At 55.7% G+C, this 26,213-nt stretch overlaps 2 protein-coding genes across 5 annotated transcripts in view; one reads left to right on the top strand and one right to left on the bottom strand.

The window, feature by feature from the left end:
* Positions 1–4,933, top strand: part of FAM168B (family with sequence similarity 168 member B) — a 32,967-nt gene extending 28,034 nt beyond the window's left edge. For all 4 annotated transcript variants that reach the window (XM_031451177.2, XM_031451181.2, XM_031451180.2 and 1 more), the window contains 2 exons: positions 213–338; positions 668–4,933. In XM_031451177.2, coding sequence (XP_031307037.1) covers positions 213–325 — 113 coding nt within the window. In that variant the 3' untranslated portion in view covers positions 326–338; positions 668–4,933. The remainder of the gene's footprint in view (positions 1–212; positions 339–667) is intronic.
* Positions 4,934–5,459: 526 nt separating this feature from the next.
* ARHGEF4 (Rho guanine nucleotide exchange factor 4) overlaps positions 5,460–26,213 on the bottom strand; it is a 200,632-nt gene continuing 179,878 nt past the window's right edge. The window contains 11 exon segments of the mRNA XM_064484658.1: positions 5,460–6,534; positions 6,537–6,628; positions 7,051–7,128; positions 7,753–7,996; positions 8,553–8,684; positions 10,285–10,414; positions 10,706–10,938; positions 11,373–11,552; positions 11,663–11,839; positions 12,744–12,923; positions 23,753–23,892. Of these exon segments, the coding sequence (XP_064340728.1) occupies positions 6,361–6,534; positions 6,537–6,628; positions 7,051–7,128; positions 7,753–7,996; positions 8,553–8,684; positions 10,285–10,414; positions 10,706–10,938; positions 11,373–11,552; positions 11,663–11,839; positions 12,744–12,923; positions 23,753–23,892 (1,760 nt within the window). The 3' untranslated portion in view covers positions 5,460–6,360.

Here is a 26,213-nt window from a genome sequence, read left to right as displayed (position 1 = left end):
CAAGGGCTTTTGCAGGCATGTTATGAGCAGGGCTGGCTGGGCGTGTAAACCTCTGACTTGTGTGTGGCCCAGAGTCCCGAATCCACCCCTGTGCGCCTCCCTTCTTGCCAGGGGGGCCAGGCCGGAGCGCTCTGGTCCAAGGTAGCCGGACCAGAGAGCCAGCGGTGTGTGGCCGGCACTGCCCTCCACTGAGATGCTGCTCTTTCTTCCAGGTACCCTGCTGACCGCCCACTCCCCCACTCCTGTGGCCCCCCACCCTGTCACTGTGCCCACGTATCGGGCCCCAGGGACGCCCACCTACAGCTACGTGCCCCCTCAGTGGTGACTGCCCTGCAAATGTAAGTGACCGGGGAAGCCCAGGGCCAGCTCTTGACTGACAAGAAAGATGCTGCCTGACTGTTGATCCGGAGGCAATGTGGTGGTTACATTTGTGCCCTTGCTGGGACCCTGCCGAGTAGGAGAGAGAAGGAAACCGTTGAGTGCGTGCCGGGTACCCCGTACGCTTTGCTGCACACCTGGGCTGTGCTCTGATCTCCCACTCGCCTCCTGCAGGAAATAGGATTCCACTTGTAACTGGACGTCTCTGTGGGGCCCAGTCCTGCCCTTTTTCAGAGCAGTGGTGCCGGAGGCACGCTGTGTGACCGTGTCTGTGTCTCTCCCCACCCAGGTTCGAGGATGGAGCTGCGCAGCCCCGTCCCGGAGGTTCCACAGCTGGTGCTGCAGGCCTCGCGCCTCCAACCAGGACTCTCTTCTTAATGCTCTCGACACTTAGCTAAACACTACTGCGGCCGGCCCAGCCCGCCCCAGCGCCCTCAGTCTGCGCCTGACTCTGGGTTGGTCTTAGAGCAAATCCTATTTTGTGGGCTGCCAGGCAACTTTTTAGCTAACTGTAATGTAAAGGGAGTATTAATCTGTTCTGAATCATACCTAGTGGAATGCATGTTCAAAACAACAAACACAAAAACAAAGCTTGCTCAACCTACCTGCAGTGACTGATGCAGAACATCATATGCAAAATCTAAAGGGATGGACAAGTATCTTACAGCCCGTATCACTCATGCACTGTGGTAATGTGTTCAGTCTTAAAGTATTGAAGTGAATTTCTTCCTAGAGCATCTGAAATCTCTTCGATGATTCTTCAGCCTTTTGGGGTTGACGTGGGTTGCCAGGTGGAATCATGGCCTTCGAGTTTCCAGCCATCGGTCCTGGCACACTGACTGCACTGGGAGAGAGTGTAGGGGCCACCGCTGTGTGGGGTGTGGCCAAGGTCATGGGCGCCCCTTTCTTGCTATTTAGCTTTGTGGGGTCCGTGTAATGTGGACATTCTTAGGGGTTACCTTGAAAGATGAGTAGGGGGCCAGGCCAGAGTTGGTTTAGGTGTCCGCAAAGCAATTTCCTCTGCTATCTAAATTTTCAGTTCAGATCTCTTACAGATAGAGATGATGTTTTTTCCCTGTATCTTTATTGGAAAAGTCCTGTGTTGAGCTAAATTATTTTCCTAGGGTGGAAGATGTGTGAGAGAGAAACAGCCACACTTGGAGGACGTACTTACTGGCCTCCCCTTTATCTAGCTTAGAGAATCGTTCCCTTTTTCTCCCCCAAGAAGTGTCTGTGTCACCTGAGAACAGACGGAGGAGACAGCGCTGCGCTCCCTTCCCACAGAGAGGGCAGAGATTTCAGCTGCATGTTGTGAAGAAAGGTGTATATTTAAGAACTATTAAAAGGGAACAAACCTTTATTTGAGGTGGATGGTTTCTTGTAGAGAGGCAGTTGGCTGTGGTTAGGCCCATCCACCTGATGGGACTTGTGCTCTGAGACCACCTGGAGGAGGCTCCTGGAGGGGGGGGGAAGCCGTGAGCCTTCTGCACTCTCCTCCTGCAGCTGAGGGCACCCCGCCCAGAGCAGAGGGCCAGCAGAATCAGAAGGCCTGCCAGGATCTGTCACAGAAAGGATTTTGTGTTTAAAATCTGAATATTGTACATAAGAAACCAGGAGGACTTTACAGCTTAAATGTGCCCAGCTTGACTCGATCGGGGTGTGTGTGTGTGCACGCGTGTGTGTCTTTCTGTCTGTCCGTCTGTCCATTTGTGTCCTCAGGTGGAGTCAGAGCTGCAGGGCACCCCTGCTCTGCCCCATCGTCGTTTCAAGGGCTGCGGGCCTCGGGTAGGAGGGACCTTAATTACCTATGGCCCTGGCACTGGTGTGGCGGCCAGCCCCAGGTGCTGGGTGGTACCCCTGGCCCCGGGCCTCTGGTAACCTTATCTTTTATAGTAAGTACTCTGCATAGTTTTCTTTTTCACATTTTATTTTGTAAGAAGTTTAGGAATATTTTTGCATGGATCATTGTAAACAGAAGAGTCTTTATTCCTAATGTGTGTAACGTAGTGTGTTTAATGATAAGAACTTTAAATTGCTTCAAGAGCACTTAACCCACTTTGTGTGTATGTCTGTGTGTGTGTGTGTGTGTGTGTGTGTGTGTGTGTAGCAGCCATTTCCCCCAAGCTCACCGTTTTATGTCCACTTCCTCAACTTTTTGCTGGTGATTCCACCTGTATAGCGAATGGTTTGTAACATGGATATGTCCTAATGGTTCCGGGGGCCGAACTGTTCTAGTAACAGGGAAGTCAGTTTCCCCGGGTTAGTGTAACAAATTAGGAGAAAGTGCCATCTTAGTATGTGCTTTTAAAAAGCCCCAAACAACAGAATGGAAACACGCACGCGCACGCACACACTCTCCCTCTCCCTCTCTCTCATGACTACCTGTAGGGCTGGAGTCATTTGAGTTTGGGAAGAAGATAGACGTTATGCAGACTGTTTCTTCAGGCTTGCCTGAGACTTGGCACACACAGGGTGAGTGTTTTCACGAGCACTGAATTTAAATGATGTTTTCAAGAGAAAGAGAAGAGTGGGTTGCATTTTTTTCCCCGTTTACATCAGCTTTATAAACACTTTCCCCCTATGATTTCTAAAAAAATCTTATTTCCCTTGTGTGAAGTTGAGTTGGGAGACTTCATCAAATACTTTTGCATCGTGGAACACATCTGTGCAGAAATATTTTCAATTGGAAACTGTCAGGGCATCAGCTAGCAAATATGAAAGGTAGATCTTGGCTGGCAGGTAAGGATCTGGACATAATGAATAGTAACAAAACTCATAGGTTGTAATTTTAGCCGCATTTAGTTGCAGTAAAATCAGTTAAGGAGTAGAACTTCTGTCACAGAGTTGCATAATTTGATATCCCAAGCGCAGCAGTAGAACACGCGGAGAAATCCTGCATTTTCTGTATGTGACATTCCTAATTTGAGAGTCCTTCAGCTGAATTAACACTTAGTTTAGAAGCTGAGACAGGCAAGTAAAGGAACTAATTCCTATGAACACAGATACCGTTTGTCGCACAGCCTCTCCCCCAGGTTAGGAGGTGTGTTTCCCTGCTGATGCAAATCCTGCTTGGCCCTGGGACGGGTGACTGGACGCTGGGCAGTGAGTGATGGCCCCATCAGCGGCTGCCTCTGAGGGGTAACCCTTCCTGGTTGCGGGCACAGAGGCGCTTTCGGAACCCGTGTCCCGTGTTCAGTCTTTTCGGCAGGTTCTCGGTGGGGTGGTTAGGCCTGCGGTTGTGTCACGTGGCTCTGTCCCTGAATGCCGTGCAGATGTAGCACTTACGGGAGCCGGCCTGGCCTGGGTGGGGCTGGGCCCTGGTAAGCGCACGCCTGCCCTCCCCAGCTGCGCTGGCGGCGGCCTGGCAGTGGCGGGGGAGATGGAGTCTGCGGGCGCCTGGGGTGTGCTCCTGTCTGGAGCCCGCCTGCCTGAGGGCAGACACAGGCCCGCTTTCAAAAGGAGACCCAGACTTCTTACCCCGTCCCTGGGCGCCTTTGGAAGCAGCATTACTCTGACCATTGGGCCACCTTCTCCCCATCTGGCAGCAGCAGCTGGACACCCCGGGCCTTGCCAGCCTGGGTGCCTGTCTGATGCCCCCATGGGCGCAAGGGCAGGGTTAAGGGTGCATGGCTACGTGGGGGGCAGCTTCTGGCTCTTCTCTTGGTGCTTCCGAAGTTGGGGGAGGTCTCTAAAGACGCAGGGTTGTCCTAGGGGGCCGGCATCCTGCACGGCTCGAGCACATCTCAGATGGCGGTGTTGCCCTCCTGAGCTGTTTGTTATCAGCCTGAGCCTTCTGAAAGTAGCCTGCAGGTGACACGCTGCAGAGGAGGGTGTGATCTGTTCAGGTGGGACGTTGCAGAGTTGATCCTAGGTGTTTCAGAGGACTTGTCACTTTCCGCACCCTATTCATCTGAAGAACAGAAACCCTCTGGGGTAAACTGGTTTGAGTCCCCAGGACTAATGTTGAGTCACTTGGGACCTGAGACGGACCTGAGACGGAAGAGAGGCAGGCATCTCTGCAGGGAACCTGCAGTGAGCCTCAGGACATTCTGTGCGCCCAGGACTCATCTTGGCCTCCCGGGTCCTGTTGGAGTCTCCTGGGGGCCTCGTGCAGACGGCCAGGCAGTTGGATACCTGGGCTGGATCTGATGGCGGGGTTGCTGTGACGGTCACTCAGGAGAGGCCCCAGGGAGCCACCTGGGTTCTTGTTACTGACTAGGAAACGGTTCCTTTTATTTTATTTTTAATGATTTTTAGATACTGTTTTTTTAAACCATTCTCTTGGTACTTTTTTTAAGCTTAAGTCAGCACCGTCTTCCAGTGTTAAAGGCACCCCTCACCTCTGCATTGAATTTAAAGTGTCAATCGATACAAAGAAATGGAACATCCATCCTGAGCCAGTTCCATTATGTGTAAATTCATACTATTTTAATTTTTTATGCAATCTGATGAGTAGAAGAGCTCAGATTTAAAATTCTTAAAAAAGCACGTTTATGTAACAAGAATTGTTATGTATTAATACTGCAGTTTTCAATAAAGATTGACTTGTGTTGCATGTTGTGGTTTTCATGGTTTTTCCCCGTAGGTTCTGTCTCCTGGATGGGAGGTAGTGCAGCTTCTCCCAAGTTCAGGAAATCCAGAGGTTTCACGCTCAGCCCTGGTGACCTTTGCCGCGTGCAGGGGGGTGAAGGCAGCACATTGCAGTGACTGTTTCCCTGTGTAGGAAGGGGAGGGGAGCTACCCTTCCTCCTCCTCTTCTGTTCCTCTGGCTCGAAGCCTCCTGGGAAGAGGATGCATTCGTCCCCCTTTGACCCAGAGCGCCCAAGAGAAGGCAGACGGCCTGTCCCCCCTGTCCCCCCACCTCGCATTTGCTGCCTTCACCTAAGCAGACTCACGGAGCGGCCAGGGAAGGAGGGTGGAGACAGCTCCCAGCCCCAGTGCCCCACCGCCTCTCAAGCACTGGGCCTCCCTCCCCCAAGCTCAATTCTCCAGGATAAGGAAAGGCCCTGGGCAGAAACAGGTAACAGGCTTGGGGAGGAGAAAATGCAGACACCAACAGAAAACAAGGGCTGGCAGCCAGGTTATTTTTCACAAGTTTCTTTATGAAATTAAATGTGGTTTCTGGCTTGGAGAAGGTATAGTGCAAGAGTGACTGTACATGCTGCTCATTCCCTTGGGCCGTGGGGCAGCTCTGCGCTCCGCACCCCCAGCCAGACCCCGGCTGCTCTCCGGGCGCCCCTCAGTGGGATGTGGGCTTCCCTCCACCCACACGCCCACCAGCCTCCGGGTGGGTCAGTCCTGGATGCTGGGCCACAGAACTCAGTCCTTATGGCTTCTCACGCTCACGTAGGGTAAGGCAATCTTTCTGTGTCACTAATTCTTTTTCTCCATCATTAGGAAAACAAGAGTCCAAACAAAAAAAAAAAACACTGGAACCAGGTTCTGGAATCATCCCACGGCAACAGGTGGACTGGTCACAAACCCTGACAGGATTTAGCTGACTACGGTTTTGTTTTCTTTCCACTATAAACAAACACATCACAAGTGAATAGGTGTCCAGCAGCCAGGGGCGTCTAGAGGGACTGGGAGGCAAAACCCGGCGGATTCTGGGCCAGACAATTTTGTGTGCAGAATTTCTGGTTCCCACCCGCCAGGGACGCAGGCTGCCTGGCCACCAGCTGGGGGCCTGCGCGGAGAGTTGGAGGGCACACAGCCTGGCTTTGCAGGTGGCTGAAGGCAGAGACGGTCTCCTGCCCAGAGGAAACAGGAGCAGGAGGGATGGTTCGCTGTCCAAAGCGGCCATTCTCGCGCTGGCCTGGTGGGTGGTCTGGGCTGTGGCCCCCGAGAGGCCCCCACAGGCCTGGGGGGGCGCTGGGAGGTTCGCATGCTGGGGGCCTGCCTCTCCAGCTGGGTCTTCAGTGCCCCAGTAGTGGGGAAGAAACTCCGAATAGGGGCACTGAGCGCCTCCCACGCTCAGCCCCGCTAACTTCCAGTTCGCATAATGTGCAGAGGAGGGAGGGCCGGGTGCCATGGGCCTCGAGAAGAGCTGGAGGCCCGCCGGCCGGGCAGGTCCAGACGGTGCCGTCGGGGGCGCGGGCTCACTTGCGGAAGGGCGCCAGCCGGCTGATGCTGTGCCAGAAGGTGGAGGGCTTCCGCTTGGGCTCTGCCAGCACCAAGACCTGTTGCTGGGGCAGGCTGGCGGGCAGGGCCGGGTGCTTCTGGCGCGTCAGGTAGTAGGGCCGGCCGAGGGCTGGGCAGGGGGAGAGAGCAGGGTGAGGGGGTGCCTGGGCAGCCAGGAGGCCGCCCCCTTGTGGGTGCCTCACACGCCCACCTTTGCTTCCCCGTGGGCCTGGGCTGCAGAGGAGCTGGCTGGGGGCCTGGAGCTGCGCACGGGCACCCCTTAAATGTCTCTGTAGGAATGGGCTGTTGGCTTCTGGGCAGGAGGTGGTGAGGATGCCTGCCAGGAAGCAGTCCCCCTGGGGCAGTGAGCACTGGCGCCAAGCGACTGCTCAGGGACTGATGTGGGAGCCCAGCACCTACACGGCTTCCATTGGAAACAAACACCTGCAAAGGGCCTTGGGCCCCTCTGAGGACTCAGGATCCTTTCGGGGTCAGAGAAGGGTTTGAACGTGGAAGGCCACTACAGGTGGAGGTGGGACCATCCCCTCTTACCTTTGGGCTTTCCGAGGGCCTGCTGCTTGCTGGCGTTCAGCATGGCCTGCTTCCTCTGCAGCTGGGTGATGGAGAAGCCTGGGAGGGGACCGCAAATGAGACCCCTGCTCCCCTGTGAGAATGCAGCTGCCCTTCCACCTCCTTCATCCCAGGCCCTCGTACCTCCCGTCCTGGCACTGGGGCAGTCCTGGGTGCCTGCACCGCCCACCGTGTTTGGGATCCCCTCATGCCTTAGAGACTCCGCTTCCTGACCCACCTGCTGCCTGGGCCTCCCAGGCGGAGGAGATGCTCTGAGGGGTGCTCTGGTGCCCTGCTTGGGGGCCCTCCTACTGCCTCCCTCCCTTTCCCCCATCTCTCCCCCAACCACTCACTGACATGACCACTGTCCTTTCTCCCCACTGTAGTGGGCGGAGGCTCCCAGATCAAGAACCGACCTGGGCACTGCCCAGTATGACGGCCAGGGGCCCAAGGACAGAAAGGGAAGGCAGGGGTCGGGGTTGGGGAAGGCTTCTGGAGGCCAGTGCGCCTCTCCACTCCCACCCACCGAGCAGAGGCCCCCACCCTTTGGAGCGTGTGTGGTGGACACACCCCCCAGCCCCAGGCCAGCAGGCCCAGGCCTGGGGCCGAAACCAAGAGGTGTCCCGGAGCCTCGTGGAAGGCCGGGCGCGCCTGGCAGTGGAGCAAGGCTGAGCGGGCTCGCACCTGTCTCCTGGTCCAGCCGCACCTGCTCCCGCTCCCTGGCGAAGGCCCTGAGCCAGCGCTGCTTCTGCTCGGGCTTCTTGGCGCACAGCAGGTGGCTCTCCCCGGTGGGGCCGCAGCGCAGCCGGAAGGCGTTCCTGACGCTCACATGGAGCTCCTTGTCCTTCCCGTCCTCCAGGTCCACCACCTCCAGGCCGTCCATGTCCACCCGGCCCTTGTAATACAGCACGTCCCGGCGGAGGAGGTCCTGCCAGAAATGCTGTGAGCTGCCCGCCCCGCCGGCTGGCCCCGCCTCGCCCCCTTGATTAACTGTCTGGCCTAGGGGTCTTTCAACACCTAGACTCTTGTGGAAACAGGCAAGAGGCCAGGGCCCAGGGTGCAGGGCAGAGAGGGGCACCGGTCTACTTGGGAAGGCTGCCCAGCTAGGGCCGCTTGAACCAAGTTTGGAAGAAGTGGAAGCTAGCCGCCAAGAGGAGGTTCTGCGGGAGCAGGGGCCCCGGGGCTGGGGAGACGAAGCTGAGGTCTGCAGGGAGGCGGGTGTCAGGAAAGAGGGTGTTCTTAACAGCACAGGGCACTGGTCAGACTGGGAGGACCAACCCCTGGGCCCTGGGCTACCAGGCTCACTCTGTAGAGAGCCCTGGCCCCACCCCGGCCAAGGGGCCTGAGCAGGGAAGGGCCCCGTGAGAGAGGAGTTGCGTGTGGGCGGCTCCTGTTCTCTGGACAGCTGCTTCCAGCCCTTGGCTTCACCCCCTCCATTCCTGCTCTGAACAGGCCTGTCCAGCAGGAAGGAGCAACACTGGTACCTTCTTACAGTAGATGAGCTGGTGGTCAAAGAGAAAAAACATCCTCTGCTGGCTCCTGGCTTGAGGCTGGGTGACACGAGTCAGCTCCCCGGAGTGGATGAGTTCTGAGCTCCTGACCAGGAGATCTTCCCCCTGGGGGCCCAAGGGGAGCAGTGAGCGGAGTGCACCCTCTGCGGGGCTCTGCGGCCCACCTCCAATGCTGGCCAGCTGGGTGGGTGGGTGGGGTCCGCACTGGCCCTGCCTGCCCATGGCCCCCACCAGGCCAGGGTCTGCAGCGAGCAGCAGGAAGAGGTTGCTCCTGAAGCCCAAGGAAATGGAGGGGAGTAGAAGGGTGGTCTTGGGGGAGGGGGTACAGCTCAAGTGGTAGAGCACATGCTTAGCATGCACAAGGTCCTAGGTTCAATCCCCAGTACCTCCTCTAAAAATAAATTAAATAAATAAATAAATAAATAAATAAATAACTTAATTACCTCCCCCCAAAAAAACCTAAAAAAAAAAATAAAAAGGTGGTCTGACCCACAAGTTGGATGTCTGCTAAACAAGGCCCCACGGTAGCGAGTGGTGTGAGCACTTGCAATGTGGCTAATCGCTATAGAGGTGTCATCTCAGTAAAATATACACCGATTCTGAAGACTTAGTATGAAATAAAGAATGTGAATATTTTGGGGGAGGGTATAGCCCAGTGGAAGATTGCATACTTAGCATGCACGAGGTCCTGGGTTCAAGCCCCAGTACCTCTGTAAAAATTAAAAAAAATAATAAACCTAATTACCCCCCTGCAAAAAAAAAAAAAACTAAAAAAAAAAAAGTATTTCACCAATGATGTTTTATGTTGATTACACGTTGAAATGGTGTTTTGAATATGAGTTAAATAAAACATCATTAAGGTTCATTTCACCTGTTTCTTTTTTTCAATTTTAAGATGGCTACTAGCACATATACAGTTCCCAGTGTGGCCCGTATGGTACTTTGATTGGACCGTACTGCTTAAGAGAATCATTAGACCCAGCTGAAGGTCACCTCTGAGGCGGGTCTTTTAGGGGCTAAGGCAGTCTTCCTCCAGCTAAGTGTCCCTAGTACCTGAGGGCCCATTCTCAGACTTCAGACTTTCAGGTGAACCCCTGCCCCTTCCAGTTCCTCCAGGAGAATGCAAACTGCAGTTGTTGGCAGCCATTCAGTCCGGGAAGAGTGACTTTGTGTGGGTCCTTCGTCAGGGCGGGGCCTCAGAACCAGTCACCAGGAAAACAAAATCAAAACACCCAAAACAAAAACCACAGTGCTCAGCCCCACTCCCAGGGATTCTAACTGTATTTCCAGGGTGGGGCCCAAAAATCTGTATTTTCACAGATTGTTATGGCTGGTGGTGGAGGTAGAACAGGACAGTAATGTCACCATCGTTCAGGCCTCCGTGGTGCCTTAGGAGGTGAGACTGGCCCACACAAGGGGCCTGTGCAAGCCAGGAGAATGGAACCAGGAGGCTCCGACTGCTGGCAGTCCATTTTGGGTCATGCTGTGGCAAGCCTGACCTTTTGGGAGCCCAGCCTGTCCTCGGAGGCTGGCTGGCTGCAAGCTGGGAGGAGCATGGTGGCATCTCACATGCCCTGTGCTCCTCACTGGGAAGCAGCACTCTGGGAGCAGCGCTCAAGGCCTGGGGCTCGGTGGTGGGCCGGGCTGGCGGGGCGGAGGACCAGCTCCTGTTTCCATGGTATTCTCCGGGGTGTCAGGCCCTCACCTCCCAGTCCTCTATGGAGCTCTGCCACTGAGCAATCTTGTCGATGTTCTCCAGTCTCCGTTTCCGCTCATTGATGAGCTGGGCCACGTTCTTCATGGCATGTAAGGCAGCTTCCACGTCCTTGAAATCCCTGGGGTGGAGCAGAGATGGGAGAGGGCTCCAGGATTGAGAGCAGAGGAGGGCTGGGGGCCCCCGTGGGTTGTGCCCCTGAGCCATCTCTCCAGCTATCAAGTGCACACCCCCACCCTCTCCAGAGCAGAACTTAATATCCAACCCAGTGCTCTTCCATAGCATGGACAGCTCAGGAGCACAGGGGCTGTTGTGTGTTTCCCTCTGTGCTGTGCCCACAGTGGCGCCTGGCACACCACACAGGGCTTGAAGAGAGAGCCTCAGGCCGCCCCGCTCCCCCGTCCCCTCCTACCTGTGCTGGGGGGGCGTGTACTTGAGCAGCTCCGCCAACTGCAGAGGATACTTGCAGATCTTCTGCACGGGCGTCAGCAGGAAGCCGTCCAGGGAGATGTCGATCATCTTCTGCAGCAGCCGGCAGGCCTCGAAGAAGTACACGTACTTGCTGAGCTTGGCGAGCCGAGACAGCTCCACGCAGGCGTTGGGGTGGTTGTTGCAGTACTCGGAGTAGATCTGGAAGTCCGCTTGCTGCGGGCACAGCTGGAGGTGAGGGTGGCCGTCTCCGGCGCCCCGCCCCGCCCCGCCCCCGGGCCACGGGCAGTGATGGGGAGGGGGCGGGGGGAGCCTCTGCATTTCCTTCTGGAGCTGGGCGCAGGGGCTACCTACTTCTCTGGGCACAAGCCAGGCACAACGATGCCCAGGGGCGTGAAAGACCTCTGCCGAGTCAGGCAGGCGCCTGTCCGTGGCCACCAGGCTTTCTCAGCAGGGCCTTCCGCAGATATTTTGACCGTATGCCAGTTTTCTGAATGAAATCGGGGATGTTCTGACCTTCTCCGACTTGGTTTGCCGCCCCCGGCCCCGCAGAAGCAGAGATGCTTCTAGAGCAGTGTTGAGGGGTGAGGGCAGCTGGGCAGGTGGGGGAGTGGGGTCCGGGGGCGGGGTCCCGGGCCGGGCGGGCTCACGTGCTCCAGGAAGCAGGCGCCCAGCTCGCTCAGGTGCGGTCGCTCCCGGTTGAACTTCTGCTCCAGCGCCTTCACGAACGCCTTCTGGCACCGGTAGATGTCCTCGATGTTCCCGAAGATGGTGCGCAGCTGCTCCTCGCTGAACATGTCGGCGCGCTTGCGACACTGCCGGATGTAGCCCTGGGGGCGCGGGCGGTCAGGTCCCTCCCTGGGCGCCCGGCTCCCAGCCCCGCTCGCAGCCCCGCCCGCTCGGCCGGCCGGCCGGCTGGCTGCCCGCCCGCGGGCCTCACCTCGCAGATGTCGCGCAGGTGCTTGATGTAGTCCCGCTCGGTGCTGAGGATCTCGTTGATGACGTTGGTCCGCATCTGGTCCTTGCTGCTCTGCGCCTCAGCCCCGCCGTCCCCGGCCCCGCCGTGCCCGGTCCCCAGCTCCTCGTCGTCCGCAGGCTCGTCCTGGTTCACCCGCAGCTGCAGGCAATGCGGCCGGTCAGCCTCCCTCCGGGGCCGGCGCCCCGCATCCCACACGGCGGCGGCGGGCACCTGAGGCTCCGGGAAGCCATCGGCCCATCGGGGCCTGGGGGGCCTGGGGCAGGATGCTCCCCCCTCACCCGCACAATGCCCAGCCGGACGCGGGACCACAGGTCTGAGGGCGCCCGCGGTGCTTGAAACCAGCGGACGCTCACTCCAGGGGTTCTGGCGCAGCGCCTGCTCTTACTGGGCCCTCCTGGGGTTTGTGAGGGAAGTGGATGGTGAGGTGGCCCTGCCGGCTCTGTCTGTAAATAGGAAAGGCTTGGGGCGCAGAGAGGGCAGTTTCTCCAGGAGGTCTGGTGCAGGAGGAGTGATGAACCACGGCCCGGACCACCCCTTCCACTGCTCTCTCCGCAGCCTCTCGGAGGCTGCACTTGGATTCCTTCCATGGAGACAAAGCGCTGCTGAGGAAGGATCCGGGTCCCCTCCCTGTGATTTCTTGGATTAAAGCTTAGCTCGTCCATGCCTCAGTTTCTCAGGTAACCACCCCCAGGTCTCAGGACTGTCCTGAAAGTTATAGCTGAGATGACCCGCAGGTCCCCTCCCTGTGGGAGGGATCCACACCCCATCATTTCTGACCCATTCTTCTCTGGCCACTGAGGGCCCCTGGGGGGATTGGCCAGGTGGAGCCAGGGCTGGAGCTGGTGGTGGCTCCGCAGGAGGAAGGCTGGGTCACAATTCCTGACTGCCACCCACCCAGCCCCAGTCCTGCAGTCTCTGCACAGCCATAAGGGAGAGGTCCACACCCAGCATCTTGGACCCCAGGGCAGTTTCAGGCTTGCATTTTGGGGCAGAGACAGGTGGCCCTCTCTGGGCCTGGGAGCAGCTCGGGCCAGGGCCCTACCCGCACGAAGCTCGCTGGAAACCAGCCCTCGCCGTCGGCGACGCGGCCCCACCACCACTCTCTGTTGGTGGCATCCATTACTTCGATGACATCCCCAGCTTTGAAGCCCAGTTCCTGGTCATCCATGGTGACATGGTCCCAGAGTGCTTCGGCACAGACCACGCTGCCATCACTGATGAGCTGTGGAGAGAGGACAGGAGTTCGGTGGGGTGAGGTGCTCCTGCCCCTTACTCAAGTTACAGAGGAGCAGACGGAGGCTCCCACTGAGCCAGCAGCTCTGGGTAGGGGGTTGGGAGGGAGGGCTATGCCCAGGGCATGTCCAGACTAGCAGGGGCTCAGGATGGAACCTAGAGTGATCTGATCTCCTAGAATCCCGGAGAGCCACAGAATCAGAATCCACACAGGGCACACTTTCCTCCCATCCTCACTGGGCTGGTAATTAAACTCTCGCCTCTCAGCTTCTCCTCTGTCTCTGCCCTGCTCTGTGATGCATTCCCGGCTGCACCCCACCAGGTCTTCCTATCATGGCGTGGGAGGGGACCTCAGAGCTAGAGGGAGAAGGGGCTTGCTCCTTCTTACTGGCTTCTTGAGGATGTGCAGTCCCTGTGAGGTCACCTGACAAGCAGCAATGCCGCTTCCCCCCAGGTACGGCGGTGCCCAGCCACTGCAGTGGATCTGGTCTACAGTGTTGTTGGTGTGCCTGCAGAACCAGCCTCAGGGCACCCCACCCCCAAGCACCAGCTGAGCAGCACCCCTCCTCAGAGCTCTAGGTCTCAACCCCATCGGATTCTCAGTTTTAATTATCCCAGGCTCTTTCCTATATTCTCAGCTCTAGTGAGGAAGGTGCCACCTCTGTAACAGATACCTTGGACTGTTCTTGTGCACTTGGTTACTGACTCAGACACTTTATACTTGGCCAACAATTCTCCATGTTCATTTCTCTCTGTGGAAATAACTGGAGTGATTCCTCCCTCCCATGTGACCAGACATCGCATCAGGAAGGATGCTCCGCTGCCCGGAGAGGCCAGGCCGGGAGACAGCACCCTCCCAGACAGCCCTCGTGCTCAGAACTCCATTTCCTCTCACGCTGACTGCTGCTGTCCTGTAATGGGGGCTCAGTGTCTGTCCCGTGGATGATGAGTGGCTCTGTGGGCTCCAGGCAGGAGGAGGGGTCGGCTGGGTGCTGCCCGAGAGGTGAGGTCCGTGCCCTGCTCTGCTGGGACTAAGTGTTGGACCAAGGGCTGGCTCTTTGGCTAAGCAGTAGGACCTCGGGGCGTCACCAGACGGCCCTCTGTGCCGTTTCCTCCTCTGAGCTGCTGTCCTGTTCCCTCACGGGTGTGTGGCAGTGTACATGGTAGTCCTCCCACAGAAACTCCAACCAGAGCAGACACAGCAGGACTGGCTGAGTCTCTGAATTCTAGTCACTGTCTGAGAGGCCCCCACGGCACCCTGAAGGGGCAGGGTGGGAGGTGGGGGTGTGAAGCTTGGGTACCAGAGTCTGCTCAGGTGGGGCCTTTCCTCCAGGGTGGGGTCTGAGCAAGCATGTTCAGACACCACCAGTTCTTCGTGTTTTCTGGGGGTTAGAGCTGCTCCAAATGCCAGCGAAAGCACGCTCAGAATAATCTGCTTACGTGTACACCCACCCTCACAGGCAGCAGCCGTACAGGGGCTGCAGATTCCCGAGGCCCACCCAGGGACCCTGGGCACAGGGCACTGGGCTAATCCTGGGGACTGCATGCAGGCCTCCTCAGGAAGGCACTGCACTCATACTAGCTAAAAGACCTGTTGCAGGCTTGTCCTCTTCTGCAGGGAGGCCTGGCCCCGGGATCAGAACCTCCTGGTTGCAGTGTGGCTGGGATGAGACCGGGGACTTAGTGAGGCCATTGGAGAGAAGCCAGCCTGCCACAGCCAGGGAGCAGGCATCAGGCTGGGCGGCCCACAGTCGGCACACCCCACACAGGCAGGCTGCCATCCAGCCTTGGAGGATCTGGCCCCAGACCAGGAGGAAGCAGAGTAGCTCAAAGCCAATGAGGACGCAGCTGCAGGTGAACATCCCCATACAGGGACAGTGACCACGGGTGTGCACGCAAAGCAGGATGGAGGCTATTTGGGAAGATTTGTATGTTTTGGGTGATGAGTTACTGAGACTGGGAGGGCTCACACCTGGAACTGCTTAGGTAAACTGAAGTTTGGATCCGGCAGGGAACAAAACTGCTTGTTTATTAAGTTTTGTAGTTTTGATCCTGGAGAAGTGAGGGGTCTGAGACTCTCTGTTCCTGCACATCCCCCAACACGCACCTGCCAGCGTACATTCACAAGCTGGCTAGCAGGATGCTATGCTCTGATCTCCTGAGAACAATCTGGTTGATCGGAGGTGGGTGCTATCCATCCTTAGGTCACATGAGTGGCACATACAGGTCCGACCACTTCCCTACCCAGCTCATTCCCGCCTGATAGTCACCAGGTCAGGCATCTCCCCTTGTCCCCACATTCCCTCAAGTGAGCCCCTCTTGCATGGCCCAGTGCCTCCCGCCCCTGCTTCAGTCTGCCGACCCTCCAGAGGTGGTTTTCTGCTCAGCTGCGAGAGGGCTCTAGGTGTGAGGCAGAGGCAGGGCTTCCCAGAGGTTCCTGACACCTTTACGGACCAGTCCTCATAGCCATCCTGCCCAGTCATCGAGCAGCCCTTGGTGGCTGGGGAAGGGGTTGGTCACCTTGGTTATTTTCTATCCAAGCACTTTGCTGGGCACAGGGGGCACTTGATTGACACAGCCATGAGCAACCCCCCTGAGCTCCCTGTGCCTCGGTCCCCATCAGAGCCCACAGTAACAATATGCTCTCCCCGGGTCACCAGGCTCCTGTGCAGATCCACAAACGGGAGGCACCCGGGCAAGGTACGGCAATGACATTAACCCTGTATTTGGTGTCACCAAGAAAACGGAGCTCCAGGAGGTCAGAGAGGCATTCTACCTCAAGGGAGCCCAGAGGTCACCAGGGCCACCACTGGGTGGGCTTCTGGATAGAGCCCTGTCCTGGCACTCTAGCTGAGGTGCAGCTGCACCAAAGCCAAAGCTCAAGCTGGACAGGCTGAGGGGTGAGCGGTCCGGGCTCACTGGGCTGGCAGTGAAGAGCAGAAACTGGCTCTGAGGCATGGGGGGGGGGGTGGATTAAGTGCGGACAGGTGGGGGACTGTCCCAGTGGAGAGGCAAGTTCAAGAGTAAGAGAAGCCAGGGACAGGGGGCAGGATTCCCTTTTGTGCCCCTGAGATTCTGAACGGCCTGGGAAAGCCAGGTTCTGCCTCCAAGTGCCCCGCCATGACCATCTATCTATCACCTCTCCACCCTGCCCCATCTCTCTCTCTCCCACACACGCAGGCCAGTGGAGGATTCCACCCCGACCGTCCGGGAACGCGGCTCGGCTCCCGCGCCACGCAGCGGGGGCGGGGCTGTTCGGAGAGCCCAGCTGCAGGGGGCACGGGTGGGGCGGCTCGGCCTGTAGTGGGGAGGGGGCATGTTGACTGAGACCCTAAAATGGGCAAAGCAACAGCAGGTAACCTGAGCAGAGGAGCCCACTCATCCTCCACGGACATCTCAAGCCACGCAGAAACTCATGTCCAATTCGGCGCACACGTTGGTCACATGGCACGGTTCCCAGACAACCGCGGACAGCGCGGCCACAGCTGCATCTCCATCCTCAGTTACACACGCAGACGCGCCATTTTAGTCACACACACACACACACACACACACACACACACACACACACACACACTACAGAGGACAGAGGTAAGGGCTCGGTGCACACGCGTCACCGCGCTCCTAAGTCACCCACCCCGCCGCACCCCGTGGGGCGCACACACACACCGGCCGCGGCACCCGGGGCTGGAGGGGAGGCCAACCCTCGGCCGGCGGCGGCGGCGGGCGGGGCTGGGCTCCCGGGGCCCGGCCGCTGGGGGCTAGGGGCGGCGGCGGACCCGGCCGGGGCGCGGGGGCAGGAAAGACGGACCGCGGCGGAGGGGACCCGCGCCGGCACCACTCACCCCGGCGGTCAGCGGAAGGCCAGCAGGAAGATGAGCACGACGTTGATGAGGACGAGCAGCGCCAGCACGGCGAAGACCACCACGCGCTGGGCGCCGGGGGGCAGGTTGCAGCGCAGCAGGGCGCGCAGGACGCTCCCGGGCGGCGCGGGGCGGCGCCGGGACTGAGGGGCCTTGGCCATGGCGCCCGGCCGCCCGGCCCCGCGCCCGGAGATCCCGCCGCGATAGGGCGGCGGCGGGGCGGCCGGAGCGCCCGGAGTGGGGCGGAGCCGCGGCGCTCGCTCGGCCCTGCTTCTCCCTCGCCGCCGGCGCCGCGCGCACCGCGTCCTCCCGGCCGGGGCCCGGCGACCCGGCGGCCGACGGGGGCGGGGCAGGGTCGGGCGGCTCCCGCGTGCGCCGCGCTCCGCCCGGGGCGCCTCCTCTGGCGGGGTCTCGGCGGTCCTGGCTCCGCGCCGGCCGGGCGCGTAGGTGACCGCGGTGGCGCTCGTCGGGGGAGGGGGGCCGGGGCCTCAGGGACCCGCCCCTACTTCCCAGATGAGCAAATGCGGCTCTGAAAGGTCAGGCAATCCTCCCCGTCATAAATCGCCCAGGATTTGAACACTGGACAGCCGGGCGCGATCCACGCCGAGGCGCTCCAGAGGGGCCCTGCCGCAGGACCTCTCCTTACTGACCTTGCCCATCAGAACAGAATTTTGTTCCTATGGGAAAGCAGCCGGCTCCTCCCGCTGCCCGACCCAGCTGTACTGCGGTATCATTGACAAAAATTGCACACAACTTGAAATTTTGATATACACTATAAAATAATCACCAGAAGCAAGCCAATTACCATATCCATGGCCTCACAGAGTTACCTTTTTATCTGTGTGGTGAGAACACTGAAGCGCTAACCTCAGTACATTTCAAGTACAATACAGCATTGCCAACCATACTCACCCTGCGGTACGTTAGACCTCCAGAACGTACTCATCTTGCATAATTAAAACTTTGTACCCTTTGACCCACACCTCCCCATTTCTCTCTCTCTCCAGTTCTCGCCAACCACCATTCTAGTCTGCTTCTCTGAGTTTGACTTTTAGAATCCATACATAAGTGAGATCATGCAGTGTTTTGTCTCTCTGCATCACTTAGCATAATGTCCTCCGGGTTCATCTGCGCTGTTCCAAATGGCAGGATTTCCTTCTTTTTTTAAGGCTGAATAATATCCCATCGTATATATACCACAGTTTTCTTCATCCATTCATCCACTGACTGGCACTTAGGTGTTTCCATCTCTTGAAAAAACACTGCCCTGAACGTGGGAGTGCATATATCACCTCAAAGTCCTGATTTCACTTCCTTTGGATATACATTCTTAAGTGAGATTGCTGGATCATATAATAGTTCTTTAAATTTTCTGAGAACGGCCATACTGTTTTCCAGTGTCTACACCATTTTACACACCCACCCACCAACAGTGTGTAAGGGTTTCCTTTTCTCTACATCCTCACCAACAGTTATCTTTTGTCTTTTTGATAACAGCCATCCTAAGGTGTGAGGTGACATCTCATTATTGTTTTGATTTGCATTTCCCTGACATTGGAACATCAAGTGACGCTGAGCGTGTTCTTTTGAGAAATGTCTATTCAGGCCCTCTGCCCATTTACAAATCGAATTATTTGGGTGTCTTTTGCCATTGAGTTGCATGAGTTCCTTATACATTTTGGATATTACCCTTTATCAGATATACGGTTTGCAAAATATTCTCCCACCCCCTAGGTTGCCTTTCGATCTATTGATGGCTTTCCTTTGCTGGGCAGAAGCTTTTAGTCTGATGCAATCCCACTTGTCTATTTTTGCTTTCGCTGCCTGTGCTTTCCAAATGTGTCATATCCCAAAAAATCGTTGCCCAGACCAAAGCTTTTTCCTTGCATTCTTCTAGGAGTTTTATGGCTTCAGGCCTTACATTTAAGTCTTTCATCCATTTGAGCTGTTTTTTGAGAGTCCAGTTTCATTCTTCTGCATGGGGTTCAGGAGCTTTTAAAAAACCCTCATGTCAGGTACCTAGGGTTTTGCTTCTACGGCCTCCCTGACAGAGCCTTGCAACCTTAACTGTAGAGCTCAGAGCTCACGTGCAGGCATCCTCTTCCCTCCATGGTGGGGAGCTCCATTCCAGTCACTGGGCCTCTTGGATAGGGCAGAAGGCTGCAGCTGAGGGGGCCGACGAGCCTGAAAAGCAGCTCAGATATGGGCAGAGATTGCGAGGCTCCATGCTTAGCACTGTGACTCCAGCGGCAGAAGGAGCCCCTGGAGGGATGGTGCGCAGAGGCTGGGCTCTCCTAGGTGGGTAGCTGTGCACTTGGGCGTCTGTGTGTGTGCCGGCACTACATGCATGGGTGAGCAGAGATGAGGGTACCCGTGGCTGTATCCATCCTGCTGAAGAGGCCAAGTGGGTGGTGCGATGTGGGCTGTCTGCCTCCCACAGATCTAGTTCAGCCTGGATCCATCTGTCTCATTGGGAGAAACAGTCTTCTTGTCCTACCCAGCGTTTCAAAAAACTGTCTCAAGATTTTCTCCCTCAGGCTCTCAGGAGGATTGTGGGGGCTCCCTGCCACCCCAAATCTCAGCGCTCCTCTGGTAAAGCTGTGTGGCGTGCCCTCTGGTGAGGTGTGGCTCAGAACCCTTGACTTGGGTCAGATGTTTCATTGTGCCCCAGTGGTTCCAGAACCATCAGACACCCAGGAAGGTGGGCACAGAGGGCTGTGTGTCCTCAGGCCACCAGTCAGGGTGGTTTGGGAAGTCACTGGTCAGCCCGGCACTGAACGCTGTGTGTCTCCAGGACCTGCTGGTCTGCCGTCCGGCCTCGGGGCTGAGCCTTAGGACTTCGGCCGTGGCCCAGTTCTGGGTGGGGCTTCTGTCCCTTGTTCAGCTGAGGAGCCTGGGAGAGTTTAAGAGGCATGACCACCTCTGAACCTGGGCCAGGATGGAGGACTGAGAGGTGGCCTCTGTCCCACCCGGGACACCCAGCCTTTAGATCCCGGTGATCTGGACGTTAGGCAGGGAAGACGGCAGCAACAGCCTTTTCTTGTGTATTTCACGACAGAAAAACCAAGCCAAAACAGCTCAAAGGCGAAGACCTATGCCCTTGAGGTGTTCAGGCTGGATGGATCCAAGTTGGGGAGGGGAGGGTGAATGCAGGAGGCTGCAGGGCATGGCCCACCAGGCTGGCTGGGTGGGTCTGCAGGTCTTCCAGGGGCAACACAGATGGGGAGATGGGCGGGGTTGGGGCGGGGCTTCAGGAGGGTGAGGGAAGAGGAAGGCTGCCCTGGGATGTTGGTCACAGATCACTTGCAGGCCTGGCTTCAGGGCTGTGAGCTCCTCTGCCCTGCCTCTCGGAGACCCATGTCCAGCTGTTGTCCAGACAGGGCGCACCCGAGGTATCTGGGACACAGACCAGTACTGGGCTCATCCCCGGGGCTGGCGAGCGAGTGCAAGAGCCCACGCAGGTCCAGAGACAGATGTCCAGGATCACAGGCACTGGGAAGAAAGAAACTCCTAGAGAGAGGGTCACACTGACTCCATGGAGGGGACTTGCGGCTGCAGTGTTCCCTAAATGCTCCACCAAGAAGTGCTGGGAGCAAGAGTACGGCCGGGCTGTCTTCTCCCCTCAGTGACCCTGCAGTCCACCTGCTGCGCTGCCTAACTGTGGGCAAGGCTCCTTTTATGCTTTAAGCCCCAGGTTGGAGGACAAGCTCTAGACCTGTCTGCCCTCTAGTCTGAGCATCATCTCCTCTTGGCAGGATGATCCAGGAGCTTCCCCTGGTCCCCTTTGTCCTCCAGAGCAGGGCGGCCTGGCAGGAAGGGGAGACACTGCCGTCTGCAGGGCATTGGGGGGCACCAGGAGACCCCAGGTCTCCTGGCCAGGAACTGAACCCTACTCTCCTCTGGTCCCCTCTCACAGCTTGCCTGCAGGGTGATGGAAATGAAAAGGGAACAATGTCTTCCAAAGACACCTCCTCCTTTCAGGCCTCAACTCTTCAGAAAAAAATCCCTGGGCCAAGGATGTCCTCAGGCCTGACGTCAGGGATGCTGTCTGGCCCAGCGGGTTCGGGCAGAGAGTGGGAGGCAGAGAGAGGGCGGGAGGAGGGCGAGGAATCGGGCAGGTGGTCCCAGGCCCGGGGCACGGGCATCTGGAGAAGGCCCTAGAGGGGACAGTGCTGAAAGGAGAGAGGGACACTTCCGGGCCCAGACGTTAACTCATCCTGCAGGAACCCAACAATGACGAGGTGCGAGGTACAAGTTAGGCACAGGGAATACAGTATGAACAAAACATGGCACCCTCTCCTTATCCACGAGGGCGGAAGCAGAAAAGGCCAGGTGCCCGCAGACGTGAACTGCCCGCCCCGCCCGGGGGTCAGCTCCCTGAAGGCAAGGCTACAGCCCCAGCACAGATCCATCCCAGGCCTGCGACACTGCCCCACAGACGCTAAACACTCAGTGTGTCACATGCACACACCACCCACGCAGACCCTCACATGGTCTCACACACTCGCTCCTCCTCCTCACTTACCCAAGGCCCAAAAGAGCTTCGCTGACCCCATCCCCTCGCCCCCAGGGTCCCCTGCCCTGCAGGCCAAGTGCTTTCCCTTCCCAGGTAGGAAACTGAGCAGGGCTCTCTCCTTCTGAGGCCAACAGGAGCAGGAAAGCGTCTCAGTTTAGAACGCGACACCCACGTGTTCTTAGAAAACATAAGTGAATGTGTGATCTCCAAGCGAGCCAAATGGTACTTAGGACGGACTTCCCTCCGACCTCTGTCCCTGCGCTCATCTCCAAGCCTGAAACCCACAGGGACCCCCAGCAAGCCCTCCGGCTGCGCCTGCGCAGGCGGCGACACGGTGACTGCGAGGGGTGGGGACCCCCAGCAGGATGCGCCGCTCTCGCAAGACTGAGTGAACTAGCCTTTCACAGGAGAATCCCCTTATGCCTCTTAGGAGAATCTTTTCTTTTTGGGGAGGCAGGGGAGAGGTAATTAGGTTTATTTATTATTATTACTTTATTTAACTGGAGGTACCGGGGATCGAACCCATGAACTCATGACTTCTGCATGTTAAGCATGTGCTCTACCACTGACCTATACATCCTAACCCCTGGAATTTCTGATAAAGTGCATCTACTGAAGGCTGCCAACGAATCGCAATGAATACTGCCTTTCCCGGTACCCCGTATACCGGGGTGCAGTGACTCTCCTACGTTGCCGAAGGGCCCAGGTGCCACATCCACCCCACACGGAGGAAACAGAGGCCCGAGAAGGGAGTGACCTGTCTCGGGTCCTGCGCTAGTCAGGGGCAGGATGGTGGTCAAACCCAGGCCCTGCCCTTCAGGCTGAGCTGCCCACTACAGGGATTTCTGTATTAGCATCTGTAAGTCCTGGTGGGTCCCCTGGGGAGAGCGGGCTGGGGGGCACTGACCAGGTCAGCCCGCTGCATCACTGGAGGGGCGCCTCCGCCGGACCTGCCCACCTGCCCCCCGGGGGCACACCAGGGCCCAGGGCAGACCAGCACCCTGGAAGCTCTGAGAGCTCTAAACAGAGGGCACAGCATCCCCACCCTGTCCGCTCAGCAACCCTGAATGCCGGGAAAGACCTATGAACCAAAGAGGAAACAAATTCTCTGAGCAGCAAAAATAAATACTACACTATTCATAACCTAAATTACCTGCACTTCCCTCATCAGCATGCCCTCGGCCGGAGCCTGTCTGTTCCTCTAGAGCGCTCCTGGCTCTCGGCTTTCCTCAACCAAAGCATCTTAGAATGAACAGTTTACCCAGGGCCCTAAAGACACCTCCCCACCGGGAGCAGGATGTCATGGACCGGGATTCCCACCAGGTCGGAGACCACGGCTATAAAAAGCGGACACAAGATCTAACAGCGCAACCCCGTGGCCAGTCAGGTAACCCCACACCCCTTCAGAGTTCCTGAAGGCTTTCTGTTACTATCCTTCCTCAGTCATCCTCATCACGGGAGGTTACCACGTCCAGGTTACTGACATTTGTTATTTCAGTCAGTCCTCCTGGAAAGGTGTGGCTACCCTACATGTTCAGTTTAGTCAACCGACGCTCAGAGGTTACCTGCGCCCATCTCCACACCTGGTCGCTGGCAGGAGGAGCTGCCATCCAGGTGTGTAAGGCTCTCGCCTGCCCCTCGTGGCCTCCCACCAGGGCTGGGCCCCACGGCTGAGGAGGGCAGCTGAGCCTTCAAGGAAAAGCGAACCATTCTCTGAATTCTGCGTAAGACGACACCACTTTGGAGCACCTTCCATTCAAAAGAGCTTCCGAGAAGCCCTTAAAGAAAGGCTTCACGTGTTAGAAAAACCAACACATTTGCATGCTTATTCCTTATGCATCACAGATTTTGAATTATTTAATGGCTATTTTATATCACATTTTAAAATTGTTATTTACTTTTTTACTTTGTGGGGGAGGTGATTAGGTTTCTATTTATTTACCTATAATGGAAATACTGGGGATTGAACCCAGGGCCATGTCATGCGAGGCACACACTCTGCCACTGAGCTACACCCACCTCCCTGCAATGCCAGTACTTTTGAGCTCTTGAAGTCAACAGGAAAGAAATCACTTGCTGTGGCCTGGTCCTGCCCTGGCCTCCCTCCTACCAAGTGGAGGGGCTTCCGCCCCAGGACAGGGTTACAGGGGTTACATCACAGGTCCTGGGTGCCGCACCTGCTGTTCTGGGTTCCCTATAGACCCCAGGAGGGCAGAGCGGAGGTGGGAGGTCCTGTATTTGACAAGCTCTGCTCCTGGAAACCACATGCAAAAGTGAGAGCCACAGGCTGACCCTGGGCTGTGTGCCCGGTGCCACTGTCGTCTGCTTGAAACAGAGAGACTGCAGACATCCAGGCTGGGAAGTGTGCGCTGAGGTTGCCCAGACAGCCATGCGGCGCATCCCAGGCCTGTCCCGTCACCCATGCAGCCCTGACCCTACCTCGTTGATGGCCAGCTGCTCGCCGCCACCTCCAGGGTGGCTGTAGTGGTGGCTGGAGCTGTGCACGTCCTCGTACAGGTCCTCCTCACTGCCCGCCTCGTCCGCACGGAGGGCCGGGTCCAGAGCTCCATCGGGGAGGGCTGCAAGGAGAGAGCACAGATGGCAAAGGGGAGGTGATGGAGGGGACAGGCAGAAAAGGAGGCAAGCCTTTCTGGATAAACGCTCTTTCTATGAGAGGAGGGGAAAGGTTGGGGAACCAGGCTTTCAAACCATTCTTGCTGCAAAAATGTCATCTGGTTGAAAAAGTCCCACCGTCACCGCAATATGATGTAATACACAAGTACCTGACACGCTTCACACTCAGGAGTCCCCTCCTGTTGAATTCAGTTAAAACCACTTACCAGTGTGTCACGTATACATGGCACAAGGCCCTTCAAAAATGCTACTCATTTATTATGAAGTATATATATACATATATGTGTGTGTATGTGTATTCATCTCCAAAGAAATGTACAGTATATGCAGGCAAATATTGTTTGAAAATTAATAAAATGAACTCCCATGGTACTTATCATCCTGTTTAAGAAAACACCAGAATCAGAATTCAACCTCCTGTACAACCTACTCCAATCCCATGCCCCCCCTCTCTTCAGAGATAGCCAATTTGTCAAGCTTTTTAAATAAATTATACCTGTGCTTGTCTTTGTTTTAGCATTTATTTCTATTGAGTTTTGCATGGTTTGACCTCATATAAATGGAACCATCCAGTAGCTTTTCTTCTCTGATTGATTTTTTTTCCTTACTGAACTGCTCATGTAGGTGTGATGACTCATTCTCACTGATGCTCAGTCCTGAATTTTGTGAGTGTTTCCTGTTTTACAGGTGCGCTGCACGCCTGCAGGACCGTGGGTGGTTTCCTGTGCCGTTGCTGGTCTGAACGACAGAGCTGCAGACAGACCCACGTGCTGCCTGGGCTCACATCCCAGAGTTTTTCCCGGGCAGTGACTCCCAACCTCTTGTCTGATTGCCCCCTGACCCGAAGAGCCTTTTATATGTTGTTTTCCTATTTGCTCCGGTGGAATTTTAATACCATAAATATACTGTGTATTTTCAGTTCTGTGGCTCTTTGGAGGGTCATGAGCCATTGTAATAGCTAATAAGATTTTTGCCGCCCTTGGATGAAATCATTATCCTGGTGTGACTCCACAATCTTGGGTATAGACAGCTAAGTGTGGCATCCCTGGGTCCTGGGTACACCAAACTGTTCCCAAGCTAGCCTAACAATTTAGCCTTCAGCTCCCCATACACCACATCCTCCCAACTCTTGGGGTGGGTGTCAGCAGCCATATTCATTTTTGATAGGCTGATGGGTATGAAATGGTATCTTGCTGTATTTTTTTTTTTATTAAATTGAAGTACAGTCAGTTACAATATGTCAATTTCTGGTGTACCGTACAATGTCCCAGTCATGCGTACACATACTTCTATTTGTTTTCATGTTCTTTTTCATTAAAGGTTATTGCGAGATATTGATTATAGTTCCCTGTGCTAAACAGAAGTTTGTTTTTTTAACTATTTTTATACATGGTGGTTAACATTTACAAATCTCAAACTCCCAACTTTATCCATCCCCCCGGTAACTTATTGTTTACTATGTCTCGGAGTCTATTCCTGTTTTGTAGATGAGTTCATTAATGTCCTCCTTTTTCTTTTTTTCAAGATTTCACATATGAGTAACATCATATGGTATTTGTCTTTCTCTATCTGGCTTACTTCACTTAGAATGACAATCTCCAGGTCCATCCATGTTGCTGCAAATGGCATTATTTCATTCTTTTTTATTGCTGAGTAGTATTCCATTATATAAATATACTACAACTTCTTTATCCAGTCATCTGTCAATGGACATTTAGGTTGTTTCCATGTCTTGGCTATTGTATATAGTGCTGCTGTGAGCATTGGGGTGCATGTATCTTTTGAATTAGAGTTCCCTTCAGATATATGCCCAGGAGTGGGATTGCTGGGTCCCATGTCTCACTGTAGTTTTAATTTAAAATTCTCTGATTACTAATGAGTTGGATGTCTTATCTATGTTTATAGATTATTTATATTTCCTTTAATGTGAAGTGTCTATGTCTATTGGATTTATTTTATCTCTAATATAATCATTAATGTAAAAAATTTATTTCTATGCATATAGATTTTTATATACATACACTTTCCCCTCCATTCTGGATACTAAATTTGCCACCCATCTGTGTCACAAGTATCATCTCCCTGTTGGTGGCATGCTATCTCTTTAAGGTGCTTCTAAGAAAGTTCTTCATTTTAATATAGGCAAATTTATTAATCTTGTCATGTGTGGTTTATATTTTTTGTGTTTAGGAAATTCTTGTCTACCTCAAAGTTTTACAGATATTCTCCTATGTTGTCCTTTAATGTTTTATAGTTTTTCTTTTGA

Source organism: Camelus dromedarius, chromosome 4 (assembly GCF_036321535.1).
Source record: "Camelus dromedarius isolate mCamDro1 chromosome 4, mCamDro1.pat, whole genome shotgun sequence".
Taxonomy (NCBI): domain Eukaryota; kingdom Metazoa; phylum Chordata; class Mammalia; order Artiodactyla; family Camelidae; genus Camelus; species Camelus dromedarius.
This window is presented reverse-complemented; position numbering and strand designations above follow the sequence as displayed.